Source organism: Artemia franciscana, chromosome 17 (assembly GCF_032884065.1).
Source record: "Artemia franciscana chromosome 17, ASM3288406v1, whole genome shotgun sequence".
NCBI classification, from domain to species: Eukaryota; Metazoa; Arthropoda; class Branchiopoda; order Anostraca; family Artemiidae; genus Artemia; species Artemia franciscana.
The window spans coordinates 1,610,692-1,633,090 of NC_088879.1; the positions used below are offsets into that span (position 1 = coordinate 1,610,692).

Here is a 22,399-nt window from a genome sequence, read left to right on the forward strand (position 1 = left end):
TCCTATACTCTTTCAAAGGTTCTGTTTCCTCTTTATTGACTTCAGAATTTCAGCTGTAGTCCATGGGGCTATGGGTTTTGATCTCCTAGAAAGACTTGGTTGGGGTGTTCGGCAATGGTGGATAAATTTCTCCTTTATTCTTTCATAAAAACTCAAATACCCTATTATAATTTTCAAAGCTCACCCTCTCAGGTATTGTAAACTCCCATGACGTAGTGAATGAATCATCTTTAAGCTTTTCGATGTTTGCTGGTGTATATCAGAATCTTGGAATCTAGCATCACTTGTTCTGTTCCTATACTCTTTCCAAAGGATCTGTTTCCTCTTTATTGACTTCAGAATTCGAGCTGTAGTCCATGGGGCTGTTTTAGATTCAGTGTATCACAGAACCCTACATTTGAAGTTTCAAGCTCCATTCTACAAAATTTGGAATTTCGCATTTTTTGTCATAAGACAGATCACGGATGCGTGTTTATTTGTTTTTTTTTTTGTTTTTTTGTTTTTTTTAAATTTTTTTCCCTAGGGGTGATCGTATTGACTGAGTGGTCATAGAATTTCGCGAGAGAGCTCATTCTAATGGAAATGAAAAGTTCTAATGCCCTCATTATGTGACCAAAAAATTGGAAGGCACCTATACCCCATCCCACGCTCATTTTTTCCCGAAAGTCACCGGATCAAAATTCAGAGATAGCCATTTTATTCACCATAGTCGAGTAACCTAATAACTATGTCTTTAGGGACAACTTACTCCAGTGCAGTCCCCGTGGGATGGGCTGGAAGTTACAAACTTTGACCCGTGTTTACATATAGTAATGGTTACTGGGATGTGTACCGACGTTTAGAGGGGGATTTTTTTGGTTTAGGGGGGAGAGTTGGGGGGAGGGTTACATGGGAGGATATTTCCATGGGGGAAGAGAATTTCAATGAAGGAGGCGCGGTATTTTCCAGCATTATTTGAAAAAAGGATGAAAAAATAAATATGAAAATTTTTTCTACTGGAAGTAAGGAGCAGCAATAAAACTTATAACGAGCTAAAATTATTACGCATATGAGGGGTTTACCTCCTCGTTATACCTCACTTTTTACGATAAAGTATTTGTAGTAATTTCAGCTATTTATTCTACTGCCTTTGTGATTCAGAGTTTGGTTTAAGTTCTAAAGCTTAAAGCTCAAGTCACTAAAGTTTAAATGGGAAGGGAAATTGGCATCTTCCATCACTCCTTTTTTCTCAAAGTCAGCCGATAACTGCAATTAATTAATATGCAAATTTCATTTTGATTATTTATGTTCAGAGAGCCAAGACCAAAACATGCATTAATTCAAAAAGGTCCAGAAATTAAATAGAAAAAAAGCAGTTTTTTTTTTAAATGAAAGAAAGGAGCAACATTAAAACTTAAAACAAACAAAAATTACTCCGTATACGAAAGGGGCTTTTCCTTTTCAACGCCCCGCTCTTTGCGCTATAGTTTCTTACTGATTTAAAAAGTAGAGTTAAGAGAAAGAGTCAAACTTCAGGCTAAAGAGCGGGAAGTTGAGGAGGAAAAGCCCCTTTCATAAACGGAGTAATTTCTGTTCGTTTTAAGTTTAAATGTTGCTCCTTACTTTCATTAAAAAAAAACTTGTTTTTTTCTATTTAATTCATAAGGCGAAGGCACGAACTTGGAATTTTCGCTCTGGAACGGAAAAATATTTACAAGTAAAAAAGTAAAAACCGAGTAAATATCATGGAAAGAGATAAATGGAAATATAAGGAAATAAATGAAAAAACATACAGACACACATTACACAAGAAAGCAGGAAAGGAGTAAATAATATAGTAAATAGATAAAAGAAAATTTGCACCAAATTTGCATCTTCTCACTTTACTAAGGTTGAAATACTCAATAGTTTATGTCACTCATCAGGAGTACCCTTACTAATAACTGCGGATAAAACCAAGGCAAGTCATGCATCACTGAACTTAACCCAGTTTGAGCTAGAAGATTTTCTTCTAGCCATAGTTTAGTACCCTGTTGCATGATTTTAGTTTTAGATACTTTCTCAACGGTTACTTTGGAATTTCTAAGCTTGTAAGCCGTACTCAAAAGTTCTTTCCGAAGCTTTGCAAGTTCAGATGGTATGACATTACTGTGCATTTTAGGCTACCAGCACAAGTCATGATATTATCTTTATGCCTAAGATTCAGAACAGAGACAAAATTAGGGTCCAAAACGGGCGAGAGTTCGAGCGGGAAGGGCGCTTGGTCTTATTTCTAATTCTGTCCATTTCCCTGAATTTTATATCCATCGAGTTTTGCACTAGTATTGCTGATAAAAAGTCACGGACTGTCTCTTTAATATTCTCACTATCCTTAATAGGAATTCTGTGGATCAACAGATTTTTACGTTTTAAGTACATTTCCGTATTCAAACACTGATCTTTAACCGCTATAATTGCATTTCTCAAGTCATAATTCTCTTGTGTCAGAGCTGAATTCTCTTTATGAAGATTTCCAATAATATGCTTTAAGTCATCCACATGCTCAACGAAATGTTTTTGTGTGACCGACATCATTAATTATGCATTGAAAATTCGCCTTGTAAATCAAATTAGTAAAAAAACTTTTCAAAGGGACTTAAGGCATGGGCCTCTTTTTTCATATAAAATCTAAAAATCTAAATCCCGTAACAAACAGCGCAAAAATTGTAATAGTAGTAGTAGTAGTAGTATTAGTAGTAGTAACAGTAGTAGTAGTAGTAGTAGTAGTAGTAGTAGTAGTAGTAGTAGTAGTAGTAGTAGTAGTAGTAGTAGTAGTATTAGTAGTAGTAGTAATAGTCTTAGTAAGAGTAGCAGGGGTAGTAATAGTAGTTGTAGTAGTAGTGGTAGTAGTGTAGTAGTAGTAGTAGTTGTTGTATTAGTGGCAGTAGCAGCAGCAGTAGTAGTAGTAGTAGTAGTAGTAGTAGTAGTAGTAGTAGTAGTAGTAGCAGTAGTTTTAGCAATACTATTACCGAGAAAAATAGACATAAAGAAATCTGAAGCTAAATCTAATAAAAATTACCGTTTATGAATCACTGAAAACCAAAACTAACAAAAATTACAATGAAATTGATTCAAACCAAGAAATAACAATTACCAGAAATAATAGTGGGTGGGAGAACATATTTTGTATTTCTGGCAACAGCTTTCAATTTTACCTCAGTGTATTCACTTATATAATATCAACAACACAAAAATGATATATCAAGCTTAAAATATAGGTAAATTTAGATTCTTATAAAAAGAGTTAACATATCCCAAAAAGCAACGAGACTTAGATGGAAAGTACCTCACTAGAAAATGAAGCATAAAGGGGAATGGCAGAGGATTGCCTTGTGTGTGTGTATGACTACGAAGGTATGGAAGGGCAAGTGAATGCTCAAATATTCCATGACAGTATGTTAAATCTATATACGAGTGGGGATTTACTCCCCATTTTTCCTTTATTTTTGGGAATATCTTTTGTTAAAGTACCAAATAGGATTGAAGAGAAGGCCACACCTCGATATTTATTGCGAAAACCCTTGATTAAACAGTGAAAGCAATGTGTTAAAACAACATTGAACTCTATTAGACACTCGTATTTTCCGTTCTCCTTTCTCCCACCATAACCACCTAAAAGTTTAACCTCGGCAGGCCTAGCCATCCCACTGTAGTTAAATAATGACTACTCTAAAATCTCTAAGCCCTTTTGATCTGGGATAATCGAAAATAATCAGAGTCCGATAGCTCCACAGCCTAGAAGGCAAAGTTTCTGTTATAACTCGCAAGTGCAAATCCACAAAACTTAAAAATGGTTCAGGGCAATAGACATGTCAGAGATCCATTGCATTGGATATTTATAAGGTCATATCTCATTAAAATAGGAAAACATTTTAAGAAAAAATTCCACTATTCAAAAATCTTTGCTGCAGTTTAAAAATAACAAGAATATATTACCCCGGTTTTGCTTTCGCTGTTAGGTGTCAAAATATTAACCCCTGTGATATAATCGCTTAATAACAGCTAAGTACTCGGTAGTAATTTCAAATACAGGCAAGTTTAAAAATATTTGTTATAGTCAACTAGAAATGTAGATTTGAAGATATGTGCAATAAAATTTTTATTTTTATCAAACAGTTCGTGGTAACGAACTGTAGTAAGGAGCGACCCGGCTCAATAGTAACCAAAACTCTAAAAAATTGAATTTTGATATCAATAGCTACATCAAAAGAATCGCATTTTAATGCTGATTTTAAATATATAAGTTTCATCAAATTTAGTCTTACCCATCAAATGTTACGAGCCTGAGAAAAATTGCCTTATTTAAGAAAATAGGGAGAAACACCCCCTAAAAGTCGTAGAATCTTAAAGAAAATGACACCATCAGATTCAGCGTATCAGAGAACCCTACTATAGAAGTTTCAAGCTTCTATCTACAAAAATGTGGAATTTTGTATTTTTTGCCAGAAGACAAATCACGGGTGCGTGTTTATTTGTTTTTTTTTTTTTTTTTTTTTTCCCAGGGGTCATCGTATGGACCAAGTGGTCCTAGAATGTCGCAAGAGGGCTCATTCTAACGGAAATGAAAAGTTCTAGTGCCCTTTTTAAGTGGCCAAAAAATTGGAGGGCATCTAGGCCCCCTCCCACGCTCAGTTTTTCCCAAAGTCAACGGATCAAAATTTTGAGATAGCCATTTTGTTCAGTATAGTCGAAAACCATAATAACTATGTCTTTGGGGATGACTTACTCCCCCACAATCCCTGGAGGAGGGGCTGCAAGTTACAAACTTTGACCAGTGTTTACATATAGTAATGGTTATTGGGAAGTGTACAGACGTTTTCAGGGGGATTTTATTTTGTTTGGGGGTGGGGATGAGAAGAGGGGGCTATGTTGGAGGATCTTTCCTTGGAGGAATCTGTCATGGGGGAAGAAGAATTCAATGAAAAGGGCGCAGGGTTCTCTAGCATTACTATAAGAAAACAATGAAAAATAAACATGAAAACGTTTTTTCAAATGAAAGGAAGAAGTAGCATTGAAAATTAAAACGAACAGAGATAATTACGCATATGAGGGGTTCTAAAAATACTTTAGCATAAAGAGCGAATTATTTAGGAGGAGATAAATACCTTGCTCTTTATGCTAAAGTATTTTTAATAATTTCAACTATTTATTCTACGGCCTTTCTGATTCAGGGGTCATTCTTAAAGAATTGGGACAAAACTTACGATTTAGTGTAAAGAGCGAGGTATTAACGAGGGTACAAACCCCCTCGTATACATAATAAAAATATAAGGTATGAAAGTTTGTTACGTAAGTTAATTCTTAAGTTACGTGTATTTTTTACTAATAAAAACGTTCATTAAAAATAAAAAGTTCTAGTTGCCCTTTTAAGCAACCGAAAAATTGGAGGGCAACTAGGCCTCCCTCTCCACCCCTTATTTCTCAAAATCGTCTGATCAAAACTAAGAGAAAGCCATTTAGCCAAAAAAAGAATTAATATACAAGTTTCATTTTAATAATTTATGTGCGGAGAGCCAAAACCAAACATGCATTAATTCAAAAACGTTCAGAAATTAAATAAAAAAAAAATAATTTTTTTAGCTGAAAGTAAGGAGCGACATTAAAACTTAAAACGAACAGAAATTACTCCGTATATGAAATGGGTTGTCCCCTCCGCAATCCCTCGCTCTTTACGCTGAAGTTTGACTCTTTGCCACAATTTTACTTTTTCAAACAATTAAAAGCTTTAGCGTAAAGAGCGATGGATTGCGGAGGGGACAGCCCATTTCATATACGGAGTAATTTCTGTTCGTTTTAAGTTTTAATGTCGCTCCTTACTTTCAGCTAAAAAAATTATTTTTTTTTTATTTAATGTTCCTAAGAGTCAGACTTCGTAAATATAATTGATTATTGATTTGAATGTGCTTATTTACAAAGGCTTATCTTGACTTCGCATATTCATTATAATTCAAAAGCGGAATGAACACTAATAAAGATCTCTCATTTAGAAGGACCCATTTATCGTAGTTGTTGTTAATTTTTTGTTCAACTTGCGGCTAAAAAGCAAAATTTAGCTTAAGAAATCAAAAAATTGATGAAAAGCTTAAAGATTTGTCATCCCAAACTACAGCTAATATTCATGCTAATTTTCCGGTTGGAACGATGGTTTCTGAAATTTATGATGCAGTACACATTGAGTATCAGCCCAAATTTGAATTAATCAAAAAACACCTGAAAACCTGTATGCATATGATTGAATTATTACAAAACCGTCTAAATAAGCTTGAGCTGAAACTAGATGACATAGAGCAGGAAGGGAGAAATGATTCCCTGCTACTTAACGATGTCAAACAGATTTCTTCACAAAGTGTTGGTGATGCTATAAAACACGTATTGTTTGTAAAGATGGACCTAACTAATATTGCAGTTTCAGACATAGTTAGTGTTAAGCGATTTAGTGTTTTTTCAAATATTGCACAAAGACCAGATAAAGTTGCCCCTGTCCTCGTTCAGTTTGGATCAAAAGAAATGGTCCGTCATGTATTTAAAGCAAAGAAGTAGTTTATTGGCTCGGGATTGTTTGTTGCCATGAATCTTACTAATTGAAAGCGTGATCTTCTGAACGCTTCAAGAGATAAGTTTGTAATTCGTTGTGTGTGGTGCGATCAAGGCCGTATTTTTGTGCGTGAAACCCATACTGCTCCGATTAGGTGGATCTGGTCTATTGATGACCTTATATATTATTTTTGATTTATGCGTCTTAAAATTGTTTTTCTTCCATTCTGCTTTATTTCTTTTGTATTATTATTTTTTAATGGTATTCTCTTTCGCATTTTTTAAACATATTTATGTTTAATTTATTATTTAGATTCATTTTCATCATTTTTTATCCCCATGATTTATCTGTCATTCCTGTTTACTCGTCTTCCTCTGTTTTTTTTAAGTGTATTTTTTTTCCTGTTAATGCTGAAATTTTACTTTTTTTATGTGAAAAATAGTGACGTCTGATCAAGATCGTTATAGTCTTCAGGGTTATTTATCGAGAGGTATTGTTGGTGATGATGGTATAACAAGTGTTGAGCTAAAGCCTATGAGGGAATGTGATTATATTCGGCCATCATATAATCAATATATAAATGAAAGGAGTCTGCGACTATGTTTTTGTAACGTCCACGCAACTACAAGTTACCTAGATATTTTAGAATTAGTCTATCAATTTTCTTCTTCTTTTGATATCATAGGTTATGTGAAACATTTCTTAGCTCAAACCAATCAATCTCTCTGTATTAATTTTCAGGTTATGATCTTCGTATCAAGAACCAAGTATTGATGGGTCGTAATGGTTTTGGTTTCCTTGTAAAGAATGGGTTAAATTGTCAGAAAAGGGATGAGCTTAGTATATGGAAGGAAGGTAAGGTTGAAGCTTTTTCAATTGAAATTGAATTTGGTGGGAAAAAGAATACAATTAGCATGGTGTAAAAGCCGCCCATGCTCACTTGGATGATTCCGTGGGAGGAATGAGTCAGCTGATATCAAAAGTACCGTCTGGAGCAAGTCATATTGTTATGGGTGATTTTAAGTTTAACCAGTTGAATTTATCTAGTAATAATGTTGATTTTTTAAGTTTTCTGATATCGAATGATCTATACCCGCTTGTGAGTGTACCTACGAAAATAACTGGATTGAGTTCAACCTTAATAGATAACATTTTCTTTCGTTCTGCTGATTTGAAACTTCGTTATGCTGATGTTGTGACTTTTCCTGGTTATGACCATCTTCCTTTGGTTGGTGTTTTGAAGTGTCAGTTAGGTAGACCCAATAAAAAGAAAATAAAGAAAAGGTTGATGAAAAAACAGAGTCTTCAAAAGTTTGCGGAGGAAGTTAGTGTCGTCGATTGGACACCTTTATTTTCTGAAAAAGAATCAACTACGAGAGCACTTGATAATCTAATGACTATTATTTTACCTATTTATGATACTGCGTGTCCCATTAAGGTAATGAAATTGAAGAAACAGGAAGCCCGAAAGCCATGGATAACAAGTGAAATAATGGAAGAGAAGAAGTGAAGGATTGAGCTTTATCAAGAATATCTAGATGATAAAAGTGATGCTTCGTTGCAATTGTTTAAAAAGCAACGTAATTTCGTGAACAAATCACGTCGCAAAGCTATGGCTGAATATTATGGTTTAAAGTTTTCAAATAGTTAAGGAAATATGAAAGAAACCTGGAAACTGATTAAAGATGTGATTGGTGGGAATGCTGATAATGGGGGGGATGAAGTGCAACTTGAGCGTTAAGCCCGTGAAGATGAGAGTGAAATTTTAAATAGGTTCGGAAGTTTTTTCTTCTATTATTGGTTGTGAAGTGCAAAATAGTGTAAAAAATAGATGTCAACAGGTTCAAGAGCATATCATATGTAATAATAGAGGTGACACTTTTGAATTAGTGTTTGATTCGTGTACACGTGATGAACTACTTAAAATAGTTAAATATCTTAAATCAAATTCTGCTGCAGTTGACGGTTTATTTCTTTGAGCGTTTAAATCAATAATCTATTATATACTACCGTGCCTGCTCTTCATCATTAATCTGTCACTTGAAAAGGGCAGTTTTCCTGATCAGCTAAAAGTTACTAAAGTGATACCACATCATAAACGTGACCCCAAAAAGGAAATTGAGAATTGGAAACCATATTCTTCCATTGTTTTCTAAACTACTAGAAAAAGTGGTTCATAATCGTCTATATGGCTTCCTACAGGCTAATATTTTACTGAGTGAGATCCAATTTGAATTTTGCAAAGGGCACTCGACGACAAATGCTCTACAGCATCTCGTGGAATCGGTGAATAGTGTTATAGATAGAGGTGAAACACCATTGTCTATATTTATTGATATTCGTAAAGCATTCGATACAGTTGATTTTCAAACGTTACTAAGTCGATTGGAGTCGTTAGGTGTCGGAGGAAAGTGCCTGAAATGGTTTGAAAGCTATCTCACAGGAAGATCTCTTAAAGTAGTCTTGAGTGATGTGAGCTCAGCAGCATTTCGAGTGATGTGTGGAATACCACTAGGTTCAGTGTTGGGTCCGCTTCTTTACCCTATCTATGTTGATCTAATGCGTTTTACCTGAAAGATGTGTGTCCTACCTCGTTTGCTGATGATACCATTTTAACTGTGTTTACCTAGTTTGTGGAGGAGCTGGTGAGAAAAGCAAATCTTGCACTGGAAAGGCTAGAGGTTTTTACCTCATTAAGTCTACTTTGTGTAAATGTGCAAAAGACATTTTAATGACGTTCTGCAGAGTTGGTACACCGCTAGATGGGTATGCACTCGTAACTTTACGTGGTAAACCCATTCAGTAAGTTGATCATCTCCGCTATCTCGGTTTTTATCTGGATTACCACCTGTTATGGAGATGTCACAGTGACGCTATTTCATCAAAAATTTCCCGTGGGGCTGGCATACTTCGGTGTTTGCAGTACTTTCTCCCACAGAGGATACTTGTACCTATAAGTTATTTGTTGGTTTATCCATATATCTCCTACGGCTGCCTCCAATGGAGCAGAAACTTCTTATCCAACTATAGAAGAGTGCAAATTCTACAAAATAAAGCAGTTAGAAAAATAGGTAGATATGTCCAGGATGTGCATGACACCTGTGTTTGCTTTACGTCGCTGAGGCTCCTTAATGTTGGTCAGATAAGAGAATACCAGGTGGCTGTATTTGTGTTTCAGTGTATGAATGGCCTAGTCCCGGAAGTGTTTCAGAGTTTTTACCAAACAAATAGTGATCTGCATAATTATGGAACAAGGCATAGTAGTGATATCGTTGTGGATTTACGTCAGGGTACCCAGTCTTCATTCTCAATGAAACAACTCGGTCCAAGTGTATGGAATGAGCTAGTACTGGGCATTAGGGCGGCAGAACACGTACCTCAGTTTAAAAAGAAATTAAAAGATTATTTTTGGGGGATAAATGTTTATAAATGTTGAATTTTACTATGGGTGGTAGGGTAATTAGGTGAAGAAGGGTTGGTTTGGGAGGTAAGGGTGGGCAGGAGGGTAAGGTGGGGTTGGGAGGATTGAAAGGGGTGAGGGGGAGTTGTGTATTACTGAGTAAGAGAGATTGGATTTGTTCTTATAGGTAAGTATATATGTAAATATCTAGACTTTCGAACCAATACAAACCCTCATAGGTTTTCTCCAGCGAGAAAGTGTTGTATTTTATTTATCTATTTGTGAATGTTGAAATAAAAAACTTGAACTTGAAAAAAAATTGTTACGTTTTCAAGATTATTTGACTCTATTTCCACTAATTTCTGAGTTAATGGAGCTCTTTAAATTTCTTTGAAAAGCTAATGTTGTGGAAAAAGTTTTAAAATTAATCAAAGCATGAAACAAAATAAAAGTTATTCCAGCTCTTAGCAATAATTTTCTTAATTGAAATTTTCAGTTCCTTTTAAATTTATCTACGATCCAATCCATTATCTAGGTTTTGTCAAATTGCTCAAAACTTCAGGTTTTATATCACAAATTAAACTGTTTCTCCATACTTTAAGCATCTCTAAAAAAAAATAAATAATAAAATAAAGCTCTGATTGATGGTATATGTCCATGGTTTTTGTTTTAAATTCAAATGAGCTCTCATGTCCTACATAAAAGAAAAAACCAAATACCTCAAAAGTAAAGATCGCAAAATCCTTGACACAGGCTTCAAATTATTTACGGTTAATTTTTTTCGGTCAAGTGGACACGAATTATTTGTGTTCAACCACTGCATTATACAAAGTTTGCAAAAAGAATGTTCGCATTTCGGAGCCTGAAATATAAACACAACAATAAACTACCTAAAATTAATCATAGCATTATGAATAATATAAGTTTGTTTTCTTGGTTTAAAATTTTTACTACTCTTAAGAAAATTATATTTATATATATGCAAAATAGATGATTTATCATAAGAAAATTTCACTTTTACCCTATCAATTTACACAACTAGCCCGAATAGAACCAAATTGCTATAATGTATTTACATGTTCCAGTGTAGGGCTCCCATGGGAAAACAAGGTTGAATAGTCCCAATGACTTGTCATCAGCTGTTGCATAGTTAAACATACAGTATCTAGTAAGTTTAATATAACACATTAAAAGCCATGAGCCCGAGGAAATTTATCTGATCTTCAAAACCAGGCAATCGTTGGCAATTTTATCAAACTAATAGTCCTAGAAGTAAGAGAACTCATGTGAAAAAAATTAGAGCACCATGTTCTAGTAATCGACTATTTTATGGGAACTAGCCATCCCCCAAACCACTTTTGTCCACAAGGATATTCGACTAAAATTTTGAGATAGCAATTTTGGTTCAGCATTTTCAAAGGTCCAATAACTATGAATCTGGACATATCATTACACCTCAAAAACATTTGGGAAAATACTTTAAGTTATGGAACTTGATCACTGTTTGAGTATAGAATTTTTATCAGGAGATATGCGGATATTTTCCAAGAAGAATTTTTTGTGTGGAGAGATTTTCCACGATAAGAACTTTTCATGGGGAAGAAAAGTTTGGAAACGACGGGAGAAGTTTTGTCGTTGGTTGTTCAGTTTTACATGCAGAGAAAACATTCCCTAGGATTTGTCAAGGGAATTGTGAGCATCGATCAAATTGTGTTATTTTCACTTCGGGGGAAGGTGGATTATCTGCAGAAGTAGTTTTTGTCAGGGGACTTTTCAACAGATGAACTTAAGATTTATTGAAGAATTTCGCAGAGAAAATCTTCTCTGGAGATGATGAGATTCCTTATATTACTTGCAGCACGATGAGAAGTTAAACAAACAACAGATTTTTTTAAATTAAAGCGAAGAAAATTTTTAACTAAGAACTGTTCGAAGAGAATTTTATCGTGGAGATGAATTTTAAATGGGATACTATTAACACAGTAAAAAGTTGTCAAGGGTAATAGAGAAATATACCATGGAGGAGGAAGGTGTATTTTCCAGTATGATTTGAAAAACGATCAAAGAGTAAAGTAAAGCAGTTGTGAAATAGCATTCATTCAGGCGGCATCTTAAACCGGTATAAATATCACAAAGATTTGACAAAAAAGGATCAGATAACAAGATTTACAGGTGGTGGAATGCATTAAAATAGAATCAAGATAAATTGGGATAATTTTGGCGGGATTTGTCTTGTCAAAAGGATTGGTGTGAAGCGGGTGTTTTTTTTTTTAGAAAGAAACAGGCGAAGGCCGGCACAACTATAAATAACAAAGGCTGTAACAAGGTAATATCTCTCTAATTTGCTTCCTATTTTGCATGTGAAATAGCTGTTTGAATTGGTCAAGTAATGGCTTAGCCTATTGCAAATTTTCCCCAAGTGAGTAATTAACGGAGTTTTATGAGGTAGGCTACGGTGCATTTTTCTTGGAGTCAATTACTATTTTGTATAATGGGAGAAAAAAGGAGGAAGGACCAATCTGACAAGTCTTTTCTTACATCCAGTCCTATGGAAGAAATCTTACTGAAATTGCTAGCTGATAGTTTGAATCTAGTTTTACAGACTGCTAATAATAGATCAGCTACGTTAAATGAGCAAAATATTAATTTTAAGGACTAGTTTTAAGTCTTAAGGACTAGAGCAAATAATTTCTAAGATCGAATAATCCATATTGGAATTGAATTGGGAGGTGGAAAGTATTAAGCATAAAGATCCTAGCCTTGAGGTAAAAACAAGGATTTGAGCAGCCATTTCTCATTGTTAGTTTACGAAAATTCTTTTTGAAATCACAGTTATCCATCCTAAGGCATACAACGATGAAGCTGGAAAGTTAGAAACAAAAAAAAACATTTTAGTATGGAACAGGACAGTAAATGATACTGGAAACACTAAGGCGATTTCTGATAAAATAATTTCGTCAGGCCTTGGGTATCATGAAACGCCCAACTACATGTTGGCTGATGTCCAGCCTGAAAAAAAAGCTGATAAAGGTTACTATGGGAAACATGTAGCTGAAAATTGTATTTCTAAAACAGGCTCAAAATCTTCGTGGTAAAACTATCATGGGCAATCAGAATGTTTCTTTTAACTAATGATTCTCCCCCTCTGTTCGAGAAGTTTGAAAAAAAAATTTTAGTATCCGAAATAATGTTCGTGAAACAACAGGTTTTGAAACTTGGATTAAGAGATCTATATCACCATCTCTATGTATTCGTTTCCTTCAGAAAGGGCCAGTAGAAAGATCTGGGAGCTTCTGCCACAACAAATAATGTGTATTTTTTAATGTATTGTTTCTTTTGTGTCAACAAGAGCTTTTGCTGGATGAGTATATTTATTAATGTTGTTATTACTATTTACAAAATATGAGGAGGTATACAGGTACGGCTTCAGGGTATTTAGTTAGGGCAAAAATGATTATGATACAACTTAAGGGTAAAATTAAACTGCTTGACAGAAATTCTGTGAATGATAATGAAGAAATAAATTCAACTTTATCGTGATGATTCGGAGGAGATGACTCTTCAGAGTATTCAAGGTGTAATTGAGCCGTAAAAATATATTTTGGTTTGCGAATTAATGAATGCTTCGGATTTGAATTGACAAGATCATTTAGTGGTTTTTCATTTGAATCGTGAAGGGCTGAATAGTTTTTATGATTATTTATCCAAGTTCTGTTATTTTGTGCATAATTTAGATGTTTGACTGAAACTTTATTGAGTGCCGAAAATGAAGAGCTATCACATATTGAGTCTTATAATTTTCTTAGGAAGAATAGAAGCGATTCCAAGCATAGTAGGATGGCTGTTTGCAACAGAATGATAAAACTTCCCGTAGTTTTTGTGATTTAATGTATAGTTTCAGTTTCTTTTCTACTATAAATGTTTGCAAGAGAGTAACGGAGAACACTGCTGCTTCAATTGATAATTTATTAATCAATAAGACATATAGTAAGCCAAAAGTAATCATTAATGATGTGTCACATCATTATTCGATTATTGTTTTTTGTGATATTATAGCTTCTCATTATGGTTCAATTAATCGTAATTGTTTTAATCAGATGTTTTTGTGAAAGGTTATGTCTCGAAGTTTAGGAAAATCTTGAGCAGGTCTGATTGGTCCTTTTTTAACCAGTTTACCACTTTTGGTGAAACATATAGTGAATGGTACAGCAAAATCATTGATATTCTTAGTAAAATATGCTGAAGAAAAGTAACAAAGCAAAACACAGAAAAGATACAAAACCCAGGAAGCCTTGGATAACATAGAGTCTAATTAATTCTACTGAAAAAGACAGGCATTATATAGAAAATGTGTTTTACGTAACAATGACTTGGGCCAAAATACACATATATATAAGAATTACAATGTTGCATTTAACAAATTGTTAAGAAAGGCAAAGCAGCTATTTTACAAAGCAGTTTGAAGAGGCTAAGGGTTCCTCTGTAAAAATTTGGATAATTATTCTTTACGTTATTGGTCATAAAATTACCATTGCCACAGTTTGTTGTTAACACTAACCTTCACCAAGTTTCAAATGAAATGATCTGTTATTTTTCAAAGTTTGAATGAATATAAGAGCCTTGATTGAGAAACGCTTTGAAGAAGGAACATATGAGAAATATTTGCCTCCGTCAAGTGATACAAGCTTCCTATCACAGAAAATCAACACTCTCGAAGTGACGGAATGTGTGAACGAGATGAAAAAGTGTGCCACAGGATCTGACTTGGTATCTCAAAATGTTGTTAAGGAATTTTGTCATCTATTTTACCCATGTTTGTGGAAATGGTAAATGGTTGTTTCAAAGATGGAAAGTTTTCAGATATTTTTAAAAGAGCGAGGAATGTGCCATTGTATAAAGGTAGTGACCGAGATGATTACAGTAATTTTCAGACTGGTATCTCTTCTACCTATATTTTCTAGAATTTTTGAAAAATTGATTTATGTGCGAACCGACCAGTATTTTGAGGACAAGATAATTTTTACAGTGATCAGGCTTCAGAAAGAATTATTCAATTGAACACACATTGCAATTTTGACAACTTTGGTTAATGGTGCTTTATATAGCAGGATGAAGATCGCTACAGTATTTTTAAACAATTTGAAAGCTTTTTTCTCATTTCACCAAAGAATTATATTGAAGAAATTGGAGAATTGCGGAGTGACAGGTAGTATCATGAATTTAATATCTTCATATTTGAGTAACAGACACTTGTTTTACAAAGTAAATGGTACGCAGTCTTATGATTTTGCAACTACTTGTGGGGTTCCCCAAGGATATCCCCTCGACTCGATTCTTTTATCTATATAAATTAATGATATTTCTAATTTGATTTATAACTTGTATCAAAGATTTGAAGTGAATCAAAAACCACTAAACGAGTGAAGAATCGAATATTATTCGCTGTGACCCATCATATACAGTGGCAGGAAGGTCTGAACAAGAGCGGGTTCAGAGGCTATCAGATGAACATGGCCAAGATTGGAAAGTGGTTATGCCTCAACAAATTGAAACTCAATTACAGTAATACAGCGTTTATAGTTTTCGTCCGTCCAAGAAATTATTATCCTTGGATTAAAGAGCTTAAAGTTTTCACTTTATTGTGCCGTGAAGGAAATCAGTACAATATATTGATGATAATTTGGACGATTTCAGTTTTTGAGATCTTATTCGATGTATCACTTCAAAGGTTGCATAAATTATTGGAATTATTAGAAGAAATGAATCATTTTTTCCCAACATGTTAAAAGACTGTTGTACTTTTCACTATTCTATCCTTACTTGTTATAATGTTGTTTGGCTTAGCCAAATACATTCGCTGTTCACCTTAAACGATTAGGTATAGTACACAATTCTATTGTTCGCATTTTAAATGTATCTGATTCTCGGTTTTCAGATCAGCCTATACAAAAATCTGTATTATGCCACATTTTAAAAAGTGTTATTTTTAAATTGTCTTTTTTAAAACGTTTGAAAAACATTATTTAGTTTTAATCCTCACAATTTAATGTAAGTTTATTTATGTATACATATTTTTTCTCTTCTTCTCGTATTGCGCTGAAAACGGCCCTTGGATATAGGGCCGAAAAATTCACAGAACTGATTTCCACATTCTTGAAAAGATTTTCCCTATTGTTTGTACTTTGTATTTGTTTATTAAAATCAAAACTCAAAGTGAAACAAAGAATAAGCCACATATTATCGAATCTACCCCTTCTCAATCCCTCACTTGTTACGCTCGAGTTTTAAGTGCTTCAAAAGTTTTCATTCTAAAACAACGGTCCTTGTGCTTAGAAATTTGTTCCCAACTCTATACATATATATATATATATATATATATATATATATATATATATATATATATATATATATATATATATATATATATATATATATATATATATATATATATATATATATATATATCATGAAAAGATAAATCACCAATGCAACAGCATAAACACATAAAAAAAAAAAAAAAAATGTAAGTTTATTTATGTACACATATTTTTTCTCTTGTTCTCGTATTGCGCTGAAGATATATATATATATATATATATATATATATATATATATATATATATATATATATATATATATATATATATATATATATATATATATATATATATATATATATATATATATATATATATATATATATATATATATATATATATATATATATATATATATATATATATATATATATATATATATATATATATATATATATATATATATATATATATATATATATATATATATATATATATATATATTATGAAGAGAGAAATCACCAATGCAACAACACAAACACATAAAAAAAAAGAGAGACAGAAGGAGAAAAGGAAGACTGTTTTCCTAAATTAGTGATTAATATAGACCAGCACTTTAATGAGGCCTTAACCCTACTCATCCATACAATCACAAAGGTCAAACAGCAGAGCCAAACACAATCAACCATAAAGAATAATCCATGGACAGGCAGTCATGTCGTCAATAAGTATACGTCGTCATTTACCATACAATAGAAAAAATAATAAAGACAAATAATTCAGAGGCAACAACCCAACACAAGGGCTCATCAGGAGAATACACTGGCCTATAGGGTTTCGCCACTTTAAATTATCTACCCAGCCAAGTGTTGTGGCTACCACAGAATATCCATGGCATCCCCGTGTCAGGTATCACACCCAAAATATATGCCTATGAAAAAAATACAGCAAATGTAAAACAACCAAGTAACACCAAAACAAGCTTATCCTGTTAATATATCCCTCTTTTTAGCAACAATAGGTAAACTAAATATGATAAAATTCACCAAATCACAAATTTTAACACATTGCAAAAAAAAATAATTTACTGAACTAAACAATTATAGAATTCATCTTTACCATGTGGCTATTTTTTAAAAAAATCTGCTCTATTAGAAACACAATTCAAAATAAATTGCACTGCATCATAGTTTGTCAAACCTCCGAAATTATTTGAAAATTTCTATAAGTATTTCCAGATAATTCTTTTGATATTTATTTAAAAGTTTGTTATAATGAAAACTAAATTTTTTAAATTGCCAAGTTAATTTATTTGCAGAAAAACCTCTTGATATCAATTTTTGGCTTAAGATTTTACATCTATTTTTAAAATCACAATAATTACTACAAATCCTTGCATAACGAAGTAACTGTGAGAAAAACGCAGAATATGTGATATTTGAGTGTATATTTCTTTCAGAGAATGGGAAACTAATCACTTCGTTTTATTATACATTTTAAAACTTAATTCATTATTATCACAAATATTAACATTTAAATCTAAGAAATGATGTTCATGACAAGCGCCATGACTAGGTTCAAGAGTAAGCTTAGATGGATATATATATTTAGAAATATTAATGAAATTCTTACAATTTAAGACCAAAATATCATCTAAATATCTTTTATTATTTGACAAAACATGTTTTAAATTATTTGAATTATCCTTATCCATCATATATTTATATTCTAGTTGATTTACAAACAAGTCAGCTATAAATGGGCTGGCATTCCCCCCCCCCCCCATGGGAATTCCCACGATTTGCTTGTACAAATCACCACCAAATCTTATATAAGTATTGTATAAAACAAATTTTAATAACTCAAAAATCATATCCAAGCTGTAACATTTCAAGTTAACTGTGGTATTAAAGCAATTTGTCCATATAGCTTTTCTATTATAAGTGTCTATTTTTAAGAACTTTTTACTAGATAAGAGGAAAGATTTCTTGACAACAGTTTTTAAATTATCTAACACTACATTAAGTGATAAATTAGTGTACATTGTCGCAAAATCGAAAGACTCAATTCTTTTAGCTGAAACCATTGTTAAAGACTCTATCCCCTGCAGTGAATTATTAACACTCCAATATGGATTAAAATTCGAAAAATTTTTAATACCAGAACAATAGGTTTTAAGTTTATGTACAATTTCCTTTAAAATTAAAGAGAGGTCAGTAGCAGCAATGCGGGTTGGATATTTAGCTGTTCCAGCAATAAACCGTGGTTTAGGGGAATTCTTATGAAATTTTACAGTCCAATATAGGAAAGGGAACTTTTTATCATTGTCATTTATTTTAATACTAAAATTTTTAAAAATTTTCGTAAACATTAGTTGTGCGTAACTCCCTTTTTAAGATATCACAATAAAGCTTCTGACAAATTATGGCAAAATTAATATTAGCTTTATCCACTGGCACAATTACAAATTTTTTCTGTAGATTAGCAATTGCTTGTTTAATCTTCGCATTATAAAATAATGATTTAGTGTTACTATTTTTTAAATTAGAATATATTTTATTTCTTATTCTACTAATAATTAAATTCTTCCAACTTTGAAAACTCTCTTTACTTTTATTCTCTTTCTTACACCTCTTATCAATTAATAAATCAAAATCATTTTCCAAGCCATCAAGAACACTCGATGGTTTCAGAATATGAGAAAGACGGAAATTAGCCCCTTTATTCATTATAATTTGAAGATCATCTTGCTTTATTATTGACAAGTCCCCTGTTATAACATGTTTATAAGTAGGATTTACAAATGGGCCAAGTTGCTTACAATTACAAACCGGTTTCCAATTTATATCACCATCTAATCTCTTAAGTATTAAATTATAATTAAAAATAGTTTGCCCAATAGTTTTTGAAAATTTATTAGTTAAAACTGGACTATCATTATAATTCAAATGACAAGAAAGGGCCTGTTTCACATGCCCCTGATTTCAAATTTCTGGTAAATTATTATCTTCAATCTGCTTACAAGTAAAATTAAGAGGTAAATATAATCTGTTATCCTTATTACCAATCTTATCAAACTTTTTCTTTTTTGAAATAAATTTCGTTTTAGTTAGAATGCAAATTGTATCACATATTACTTTAAATTTATATTCAAGAGCTGTATTATTCTTAAAAATCCAGAAAAGTTTGATTAAATTCCTCTTGGATAAACTATTTAGACATTTTATTACAGAAATCATACCCCTAGATTCAAGTCGCTGGCATAGATCTATAGAAAGCATATGTAGATCTAATTCATTTTTTCTATTTTTTCGTATGTCCTCTCGATCGTTTTTTACGTTTAGTAGGACAAGTATAAGAAGGATGGTCCGTAAAACCATCAAAACATTTAACAACAACCTGAGATATGTCATCATATTTTGCTACACGATCATTAACCCCAAAAGGATAAGCTGTACCAAGAGTATGGATCCAGAAATCCTCTTGTTTACGTAGTCTATTATTTTTCTCTTCTTTATTTAAATTTTCTAACTCTAAATTTTCTAAAATCGTGACAGTTATATCTGATATGGAACATTTACCATTATTACAATGATGAACTAGATAGTTATTAGTTTTTTCATTATTAACTGTTGTCTTGTGTCCAGAAAATCTTTTATATATATTATTAGTTGTTTCCCCCACATATTGTAGGCAGCATTCGTTACATTCTAATAGGTAAATTACACTGGTTGTTCAACAATTAACATTACCACGTAACTTGCATGCAACATTTTTATCATACAATGTACTCTTAACAAAAGTCCGTGGGATAAAATGGTCTTAGCAAAGAAAACAACGACTCTTACACTTACTAACTTTCAAAAAATCGTTCCGAGTTCCCAGGCTAATATTTGTGTTTTGTTGCATTAAAAGTTATTGAAAATAAATCCAAAACAAACCAACATCCGAATCAAAATCCAACAATAAAAGTCCAAAAAACCTTCCAAGGTCAATAGGTAAATAAATTCATAAGAAAAAAAGTATGAAAGAGCATGAAATTTGCATAAGTGCCATCTCACCAATAATTAACAATATCAGGTTAAAAACCTGGACCAGGGTAAAGGTCTGTCGGGGAGAAAACTAAAACATTTTCTCCACCAGCACTGGATCCAACCTGGAATAATATCACGAAAAGAAAAATCACCTATGCAACAACACAAACACACAAAAAAAAGAGAGACAGAAGGAGAAAAGGAAAACTGTTTTCCTAAATTAGTGATTAATATAGACCAGCACCTGAATGAGGCCTTAACCCTACTCATCCATACAATCACATAGGTCAAACAGCATAGCCAAACACAATCAACCATACAGAATAATCAATGGACAGGCAGTCATGTCGTCAATAAGTATAAGTCGTCATTTACCAAACAATAGAAAAAATAATAAAGACAAATAATTCAGTGGCAACAACCCAACACAAGGGCTCATCAGGAGAATACACTGGCCTATAGGGTTTCGCCACTTTAAATTCTCTACCCAGCCAAGTGTTGTGGCTACCACAGAATATCCATGGCATCCCTGTGTCAGGTATCACCCCAAAAATACATGCCTATGAAAAAAAAAACAGCAAATGTAAAACAACCAAGTAACACCAAAACAAGCTTATCCTGTTAATATATCCCGGTTTTTAGCAACAATAGGTAAACTAAATATAATAAAATTCACCAAATCACAAATATTAACACATTGCAAAAAAAAAAATTTAATGAACTAAACAATTATAGAATTCATGTTTACCATGTGGCTATTTTAAAAAAAAACCAACTCTATTAGAAACACAATTCAAAATAATTGGCACTGCATCATCATTAGTCGAACCTCCGAAATTAGTTGAAAATTTCTTTAAGTATTTCCAGATAATTCTTTTGATATTTATTTAAAAGTTCGTTATGATGAAAACTAAATTTTTAAAATTGCCAAGTTAATTTATTTGCAGAAAATCCTCTTGATATCAATTTTTGGCTTAAGATTTTACATCTATTTTTAAAATCAATATAATTACTACAAATCCTTGCATAACGAAGTAACTGTGAGAAAAACGCAGAATATGTGATATTTGATTGTATATTACTTTCAGGGAATGGGAAACTAATCACTTCAAAATCAAAATCATCCGTTTTATTATACATTTTAAAACTTAATTTATTATTATCACAAATATTAACATTTAAATCTAAGAAATGATTTTCATGACCAACGCCATGACTAGGTTCAAGCGTAGGCTCTGATGGATACATATTTTTAGAAATATCAATGAAATCCTTACAATTTAAGACCAAAATAGTATCTAAATATCTTTTATTATTTGACAAAACATGTTTTAAATTATTTGGATTATTCTTATCCATCATATATTCATATTCTAGTTGACTTAAAAAAAATTCAGCTATATATAGGCTGGCATTCCCCCCCATGGGAATTCCCACGATTTGTTTGTACAAATCACCACCAAATCTTATATAAGTGTTGTATGAAACAAATTCTAATAACTCAAAAATCATATCCACACTGTAACATCTCACGTTAACTCTGGTATTAAAGCAATTTGTCCATATAGCTTTTTCATTATAAGTATCCATTTTTAAGAACCTTTTACTAGATAAGAGGAAAGATTTCTTGATAACTTTTTTTAAATTATCTAACACTACATTAAGTGATAAATTAGTATACATTGTCGCAAAATCGAAAGACTCAATTCTTTTAGCTGAAACCATTGTTAAAGACTCTGTCACCTGCAGTGAATTATTAACACTCCAATATGAATTAAAATTTGAAAACTTTTTACTACCAGAACAATAGGTTTTAAGTTTATTTACAATTTCCTTTAAAATTAAAGAGAGGTCAGTAGCAGCAATGCGGGTTGGACATTTAGTTGCTCCAGCAATAAACCGTGGTTTAGGAGGATTCTTATGAAATTTTACAGTCCAATATAGGAAAGGGAACTTTTTATCATTGTCATTTATTTTGATATTAACATTTTTAAAAAGTATTTCTTCAGCCTTTTCAATAAAATTCTCATCCTCTCAATTTACCTTTTCGTAAACATTAGTTGTGCATAAATCCCTTTTTAAGATATCACAATAC

At 32.4% G+C, this 22,399-nt stretch overlaps 2 protein-coding genes across 4 annotated transcripts in view; one reads left to right on the forward strand and one right to left on the reverse strand.

The window, feature by feature from the left end:
- Positions 1-22,399, forward strand: part of LOC136037674 (methionine synthase reductase-like) — a gene marked incomplete at its 3' end in the record, with an annotated part of 463,030 nt that overhangs the window by 203,128 nt on the left and 237,503 nt on the right.
- LOC136037672 (myosin-6-like) overlaps positions 1-22,399 on the reverse strand; it is a 205,736-nt gene that overhangs the window by 20,052 nt on the left and 163,285 nt on the right. Inside the window, exons 1-2 of one of the 3 annotated variants that reach the window (XM_065720410.1) lie at positions 11,030-11,178; positions 10,673-10,815 (exon numbers count right to left, since the gene is read on the reverse strand). In XM_065720410.1, the coding sequence (XP_065576482.1) occupies positions 10,673-10,815; positions 11,030-11,101 (215 nt within the window). In that variant the 5' untranslated portion in view covers positions 11,102-11,178. Of the gene's footprint in view, positions 1-10,672; positions 10,816-11,029; positions 11,188-22,399 lie in introns of those variants that run through there. The other 2 variants (XM_065720409.1, XM_065720412.1) reach the window with 2 other exon arrangements.